Genomic DNA, 8807 nt, shown 5'->3' with positions numbered 1-8807 from the left:
CCTTCCCACACCATATCTATTTAACATAACAACCTAGTAATGATTTCCATAACAAGGCTTAAAAGTCTGTATTCAGCAGTGCATGCCTGTAAAAAGCCAGAGAGAGTGAGACAGGTGCGTTAGTTTAGGGAAGTACACTAAAGAACTCTAAACAGCCCAAATCTACAGCTATAACAGTAAGATAATGTGTTCGAGTTGTCTAATTAATTTAACCTTAATCAATAATATACAACAATTAATTTGGGAAAAAAATGACTTATTAATCACATGAAAGTTGAGCAACAGAAATGCTCCATACAGCATGTGCTAAACAGGTATTTATTACATTTTAGTAATTGATGACAAGACCTCTGTCATGAACGGTTCAGGGATAACACACAAAAATTGGGGACCCAATGCAGACAAGGACACGAAGTAAAAGTACAAACAAAACGTTTTATAATATTAACAGATGAATGCAAAACACTACAGAGAAAAACAGGTAATATAACTAACAAGACGATCACGGGAAAAACAGGAACGAGGAGACGACGGAAGATCAGGGAGAAGAATGGGAAACGGGAACACGGGAAACTACGGAGAGACAGAAAACAACACGATTTGTAAACTTACAACGGGGAGCGTGATAACCACAACTAGAAAGGGGATGCCAATCCGGGGGGAATAGTTTTATCAGTAAAGGGTCAACAACGGTCCGGCGCTGCATGCCTGTCAGCTCAAGGTATTTGTAGTGGCACAGGTGATCAGCGTAACAGGCTGCAGCTTGGGGGGAACGCCTACCGGACCTAGACAAACATGAACACAAATTCACAAGCAGGGATAGACAGACATGGGGAGACAAACTCAAACAAAGAGGAAGAGAGGAGGGTACTGACAGAACCAGGTCAAGACAACCACAACACAATTAACACATAAAAATTAACATCTACTCATTTTCTGCACTTTCTTTTAGTTAATTGTTTTTTTTGTTTGTTTTTTTAAAAGATAATGTTAGTATGCCACAAAGTGATAATGAGGTCTGAGCAGATAAATATTCTACGATCAAGGTATTAAGATTTTATTTTCAGCGGGTTATTCAGAGTTTACTGTTTTTGTTTCAATGCTTCTGAATAGACGAGTGCAGAAAGGAGAGTATGAGTCACTGGTTCAGTGCGTCTTTCTACCTCAGCCTCAGTTCTTTCATACAGCAGACTATTGAGTGCATCATAAGAAGACAAAGGAGATAAGGCATCTACCCCAGTGTTTTCATAAAAATAGAACAGTGTAATGAAATATCGGAGCTTAAGAAGATTAATGAAGTCACGCAATTTGTGCTTTGTCTGTGTCATAACAAGGACACTGAAAGAACAACTGCATTCAGGATCATATTTTAAAGGTGTCATTTGTTTCTTGCATATAAACTCAAGTTGGTAAAGAGCAGAGATGATAAACAACCATTTTTTAGACTTAACAAGCACAATGCACTCAAATCCCCAGTATAAATATTCCACGGGTGATTTCAGTGGTGCAACAGTCTTTGCCTCTCCTCTTGTTTTTTAGACTTAATTTTGCTTTTTTTGTTTTTTTAAACATGACTGTCTGGAAGTGTCAGACTACACTTCTAGTTCGTATAAGCGTTCTCCTTCTCTATTACTGATGTTGTAATTAGATAAGACATAGAGGTAGGAAACCGATACATTTGTTCAACTATATACATATGTACTTTATTTATGCAATGTAAAACTTGGTGCACAAACACAAAGGAGAAGAAATGTATGGAGATTGTGTGTTATAAATGAAATTATTATATTGGTATAATAATAAAAAAATGTATGAAATATACAGTACAGTAGTGTTATACTGTTAAAATAATGATGAAGCACGTCTTCAGTTTCCTGGAAAACATTCATACTGTTGCACTCACACACAAAAAGACAAATAGTAAATAACAAAAATAGACAGCTAAAGGGAGCCGTTTGCGTTCCCCGACCACTTTTCTCACTTCTGCACACCTGGCCGACTCTGAGTGAAGTGGACTGGATTGACATGGTGTCAGCTTTGGAAAGTTAGAGACGCTGCCCTTTCAGGTGTCAGAAAGGATTGCCAGGTGGAGGCTTCAGATGCTGTTCGACCATTTGTTGAAGAATACTGGCCCCTAATAGATATCATAGTCTGCACGAGTCCAGAGCTTTGGAGGTCAGAAGGTTTTTACATTTTACATTGTTAAACACCGGGTGTTAAATAGAGGATTCTTTCTTTGAATTCCACACAGGAGGTGGTGTTTAGTTTGTTTATGATTGACCACTAACAGCAGTTATGTTGGCCTAAGAAGGCCTACATGTCACTTTTTCCACTTTGATAGTTAATGTTAGTGAAATGACTGCTTCTGAAGTCTCTAATGTATTATGGCAATATATGGTTCATACCAAAAACTTATAAATGTACAAATAAACTTCAGAGAATGCAGATTAAAGTCTATACTGATTTAGAAAAAAAAATGCAATATGGTATTTAAATAAAATTCTGTCATAACTATCTGTCATGTTTCATTAAGGTGGAGCCCCACAGAGGCAGTGCAGTGAAACAGACAATTGAGCTGCAGACCTCAGTGTAGTAGAAGCACGTCTCTTCTCATGGTGGAGTTAATGGCATTCGAATGATGGTGAAGATCAGATTTGGCCTGCAGGATTAGATTTACTGAGCACAGACGAGTGGCTTTTTCACAAACATCTCATTTGCATTTGTTTAAAAGATGATCCACAATTGTTGATGCGCTTAGATTTTGGGAAAGTGTATCTGATTTCCAACCAATAACTAGATGCAATGTCTTGATTCCAGTCTGGATGGTTGCTTGTTTTAAATCTGTGATACTACACTGTATTAGAAATTGGTGTGTGTGTGTGTGTGCGCGCGCGCGCGCGCGTGTGTCTAAATTTATACATTAGTGCCGAGAGTGGGAGGGGCTTTCTGCCTTATGTTAATATGAGAGCAAAGTAAAACAATCACTCAGATGCAAAATGTTTTCAAAGAGATGCAAAGCAACCACAGAATGACCAGAAGAAGTGCAAAACAATTAAAAGTAGACTTAAAACGACCAAAAAGAGACATAAAATGACTTGTCAACCCACAAAAAAAATATGCAAAACGACTAAAAACAGATACAAAATGACTACAAAGGGACTAAAAATTACTTAAAGTAGACTCTTTCACAGTGTGGGGTCTTGTTCTTTTGTAGACAGGGTGAAGGACCTCTTACTTTACATGTCCAGATGGTAACCCTAGATTTGTGAAAACACGTTAAAAACTCTAGCAAGACTCGCTTCCCGACCCCCTATACTAACCTTAATCATTCAAGTTCCTTGCCTAACCATCACCATCTCATGAGACTTTAGCAAATATCTGGTTTACCATCTAGATAGCCCCACTGCTAACATTCTCACAATGACAATGCTAACAGGTAAAATGTTCACCGTGATCAGCAACTTAGTTTAATGTGTAAGCTTGCTGACATTTAAAGAAGCTGAAGGTAAGTTTATAATTTGATATAATTCTCATTCATCAGGTTATTGTCTTCTTTACAGCTTCATTATCCAAATGTCTCTGCAGGGATCCTCAGTTTTATGTTATGTTCAGTACAGTACAGTGCCTCATTAATTATCTGTGAAGTACTATGGGTGTATGTACTGTGTGTGTGTGTGTGTGTGTGTGTGTGTGTGTCTCCAAGTCTTGTCAGTGTGCAAGCATCCATAGTTTTAAATGTTCAAGGAATAACTCCACATCAGTCCACCATCTGAAATTTGAGTCAGAGAATAGAGGTGAAATCTTAGGCTACTGAGTAATTGTTTTCTGCAGATATGATCGGAATAGTCTACGGACATTAAATTAACAAGCCCTCTTTCTCACACTACTCCGTCCTTTGGAAGACCATTATTTCTTAAATAATTTCTCACCTTTTGTCAAGTGGAACCTTTGTCTCTACGGCCCCCCGTATTGTTTAATTTTCCTGCTATCCTCAGGTGGATGTAAATTGAAAGAGCTAATATAGGTGTTCAACCACATATGAGATAATGAGCAAGTGTTAAATCATTGACGTTGGTTATGCTGGCTGAATTGCTAAATGATTAATGAATTGTCTCTCAGGATTCATCCTTCTTACAGTGAGATAATAATGGAAATGCGCTTTTGGCTTAATGTCTACATGAGAACCCACTGCATTATTTGATGATATGTAGTGTGAAATATATCTTATGGTCGCTTTTATCACAAATTGTTGAGACTGAATAACACTGAATTCTGTGGTATTATAGACTGTGTACAATGTTTACCCTCAAACAATAATGTGTAACAATTAGAAGATACTTTTATCATTGTTTATCTTGTGAATTAAAGATAAAAAAGAGGTATTTTCACGTGTGGGTTGTCCAGGTGTGCAGTCAAAAATAGTGAATGTCAGAGCAAGTGAAAAGTTTGTCACCGTAAAAAATGATATTTGCAAATGTTCCAAAATAATAGTTTAAAACTATCAAAAAGAACTAGATCAAATCCCTACAGACTATCTCTCTAGATTTCTTAAAAGTAGTTTAAAATCCCTTAGGGCAGCAGTGTCAAACTCCAATTCACAGTGGGCCAAATTTAAAAACTGGGACAAAGTTGCGGGCCAAACTCAATATCTACAAAAAAAAGAAAAGAAAAAAGACTGCCAATGTGCATGTTTTCCCTTCTCTCCAGATGTTTAATGTTGCACCTTTTCAGTGCAGGTCCTTGTTCTTGTCGTGGTGTTTCTTATGTTTTATTCTTTGGTTACCGCCACGGTGGCTCTGCAGACGAGACAAACAGCTCTTTACCTTCAGAAACAGAAAATCTGCCTCCCACTGCTGCTGAAAGCACCTGTTTTACATCTTTCTTTTGGCCATTTTTTTTTTTGGGGGCAGCATGGATGCTCATGTTTGTCAACAGAAAAGTAGACGTGTATGTGCTTTATACTCACGGGCCAGTACTCATAGAACCTTGATATGATCTTGCGGGCCAAATATAATTACACTGCGGGCCAGATTTGGCCCACGGGCCTGAGTTTGACACCCCTGCCTTAGGGGAACCATGCTGGACAGCTTCAGTTCAGGCTGTTTACGTGACATGTAAGTGCAAAATTAATGGGCAGCAGAACAAGGATGGATTTATAAAAGTTATACCAATGTCCATATACAAAAAGTAGACTAAAGAATACAGAGTACATTGAGTTCTCACTTTCTATTCCTTGGCGGGAAATCTGCATGTAAACGTTGGCGCAAAAGTGTGTGATATTCAATGAAATATGCAGGCAAGGTGGCTAGGTGGTACTGTGAAGCACTGCCACACTACACCACCAAGAGCCCGCACATGTGTAGAAACTTCCTTCTACTTCTCTCTCTAGTAGCGGAGAAGCAGGAAGCCATACAGTGTGACAGGGATCTGCAGCCTCCTACCCAGGCAACTTGAATGTCCGACTGATGAAAAAAGTCCCACGTTTGTTGTTGTTTGCCTGTACTGCACATGGATGTTACGAAAACGTGTAAGTGACAAGAACCAGGGTGAGGGGATCAGAGCACACTTTTGCCTTTTTTACCCCGTAGACGAAGGTGGAAACGGTGGAGCGTCTTTTTTGCGTTTTTAAGCTCCAAAAACGCAGCCACCGTCTAAACGAAAGGCACATCTGATCAAATATTTTGTTGTTTTCACCCGTGAGCGTTGTCATGTAAACACCCTTATTTCCAATGGTGGCCTGGCAAAAGGCAAAGGCCTTTGGAGGGGTTGGGGAGGGGCTTCTGCCATCAGCTCTAGATTTGGTTACTGTTTAAACTCATTCACTTATAGACCTGTCGGTTTCAGTGCACTCACTTAACTCAAGATTTTCCTTTCCTCCTCAGGATGAGAGTCGAGTGAAGGTAACTGTGATGGAAGTCCAGCCAGTCGACCATAGGGACTACAGCAGGACTCTCCTCAGTAACATCCGCAAATTGGCCAGCTGAACTCGGTTCCAGTCATCCAAACAGCTGCCTGATTATGAAACATGTCTTCTACCGATCTCTGACTGGTGCCTGACTTTTTCCACCAGTGAGATAACGGCGTATCTGACTGATGCAGCAGAGGGATGGCCAGTGAGTCATCCCATTAAATGACAACCATACAAAAGACTGATATTTAGTTGGTCACTTGCTTCAACAGGCCATTTGTGGAATACTGGAAACAGGATGGAAATGGCTTTTACTTTTTAATTTAATGACATTTTAACAAGAGAGCTTGATTTGATGTAATTATGTTTGAGACATGCTTACATTTTATTGTAGGTCATGTGTCATACATGCTAAAATCACGTTTTCTATTTTTTAATTATTCATCTCTGGTTTGGAAGCTGTGTGGATATGCTCCATGTCAGTTGAGTAAGATGTAGATGAGTCAGATTTTATTTAATTTTCATTGTTTCCTTTTAAGATAAAAGCATGGTAAAAGTGTGTGGGTGATTCACATGTTGTCATTTGTTTTAACTGTTTTACTCACAGTGTCTAATGCTTGTTAAAATGATCCTTTGAGTTTAGCTAAGGTGTTTGGTTTGCTTCTGCTCTTCCAAAAAATCAAAAAAAAAAAAAAAGGAAAGAGTTATTAAAAGGATGTCAAAATGAAAATTGTGTTTGTCTTTATCACGGTTACACCATCACTCATTCTTGAAAAGTCTCAAAATGCATTTCATTTACTTTTCTCAAATCCTTTTCAGAAATACAAAGAAATCAGACAACTGAAAGGATTTACTGAGTGTCCAGTTTAACCTCCATCACAGCACACAAACAAGCCAGTCAAAAACGCGCAACGTCTGAATGACAGCAATACGTTACTGCTCAACAAAGCCAAGACACTGAAAGGACTGTTGCAACACTGGATTGTGATGTTCCTTCTTATTTCAGTCAGCGCCATCAGTCCTGTAGCTATGGCGCTCATCATTCTTATAATGGATTGTGAGTTTTTAGCAAAAACCTGAATTTAAATGATTCAATTCTTTTCCGGTGGGTAATCCATCCATCCTTCAGGGTTCCTTATACTGTCATAATTTGGCCGGTATGACTATAAAACTGGTATTAAATTGCATTCTGTGTTGTATTAAAGAAAGTTTTTTAAAGGTTTTACTTGGTGAATCACACAAATTTCACTGATAAATGAGACATTTTACTGCTCTTAGGTGCACCATATAACTATTTTACACTGAAGTGGAAATCATTTTCAAATCAAATGTCTGAAACAACCTTTCAAAACCGTGTCATGTTCACTGTTCGTATACATTCAGGCACTGGAAAGCAAGGGCGCTGCTTCAGTGGTGAGTCCCTGTACTAAGGTGTGTGGCTCAAGGGCATGGCACTGATTTATGTTGGCAGCAAGCCACCAGCTCCCCTCACTCGGATCGGTGCCATCTCCCGCCTGCTGCCTGCCACGCTGTGTGGAGGTTTGGGAGATTAAACACGCACACACTTATCTTTTCATCACAGCGTAACCTTTCCCTTAACTTTTTCTATAAACACTCTTTCTCCCTTTTTTATTCTTTTGTTCAGAATTCTCTAATCATCTCTTTTTGTTGTGATCAACAACACAATCACACTTAGTGGCCTTAACATTTACGAAAACATACTGCCTTTTTAATCCGAAGTGAAAAGTATAAAAGGAACTGAGTGAATGATTAAAGGCTGCTTTTGTCAATGATGAACAAACAGAAATGATCCAAGACAATTTAAACCACTAAACAGTTCATGACGCCAACTTTTTGGATGGACTTCACTCTGAAACATTGCCAGGGAATTTTTAATTTGCTGCCATAAGCATGTGCAGCGAGAGTACTGTGTTCTCTTCAGTAAATCTAAAAAGGAGTCTCTGTGAGATCAGAAAGTCATTTCCAACTTAAAGCCTTGCTGGTGATTGAGACTTAAGATGAAGACGTGTCCGTCTGCAGCCCCAAGGCATTATGGGACAGAGGAGGACACAGTGAAGAGATTAAGAGAAATAAATTTTTTTTGTATTACCCTTAGAGAACTTTATCTGAATGTGACGTGCTAAGCAGTAGTGAACTGAATGGCTGGTAAGGTTGTTATATCTTCTTTCTGGGAATGTGGGACCTTCAGTCTGGTGAATATGCAGTTTGTCTCTATCTGCAGAATGTGTGAGGCTACAAGGACAGCGAATGGAAATGAGCTGCGGTTATCACGGAGGTCGTAGCCCTGATCACAGCCTATCTGACTGCAGTCTTATCTTAAAACACACTGCAGTTCACTCAAGCCATTCTGTGTGTGTGAGAGAGAGACTTTGCAAGAGACCACCTTTTCTTAGAACCAGTACGCCAGGGGTGTCCCTCCCTGCTCATGGAGAGCCACTGCCCTACATGTTTTAGGTTTCTCCCTACTCAAACACACCTGATTCTAATGATTATCAAGACCTTGACAAGCTGCAGCTGCTTGCTAATGAGCAGATGATTAGAATTAGAATTATTTTAGAATTGTAAGAGTAGAAACCTAAAACATGCAGGGCAGTACTGTAGCTCTCCAGGAGCAGGGTTTGACACCCATGCAGTACATGCAATGCCTACATAGGGTTTCAAAACAACCTGGAGCAATCCATTTACAAACATTCAAACTGGAGACACATTCTTTCATTTAGGCATTTGGTTACAACCATAGACTGTAGATGGTTACAATGTTAAGATGCCTGCACACCCACACAGGTGTTATCAATCGCTCTGGATGATTAGACCTCCAGTAAGGTGGACTTTGGGTGGAGCTTTATGCTTGGAAATGCAATCATTCAAAACCAAACTT

The 8807-nt window shown here is 39.3% G+C and overlaps 1 protein-coding gene across 1 annotated transcript in view; it reads left to right on the top strand.

Moving 5' to 3' along the window:
• Positions 1-6620, top strand: part of LOC310957081 (replication protein A 70 kDa DNA-binding subunit-like) — a 42006-nt gene extending 35386 nt beyond the window's left edge. The window contains exon 17 of the mRNA XM_083927509.1: positions 5883-6620. Coding sequence (XP_083783635.1) covers positions 5883-5984 — 102 coding nt within the window. The 3' untranslated portion in view covers positions 5985-6620. The remainder of the gene's footprint in view (positions 1-5882) is intronic.
• Positions 6621-8807: the final 2187 nt, after the last annotated feature.

This window comes from Echiichthys vipera (assembly GCF_963691815.1).
Source record: "Echiichthys vipera genome assembly, chromosome: 14".
Lineage (NCBI taxonomy): Eukaryota > Metazoa > Chordata > Actinopteri > Perciformes > Trachinidae > Echiichthys > Echiichthys vipera.
Note: the sequence above shows the minus strand (reverse complement) of the source record. Positions and strands in the feature narration are given on the sequence as shown.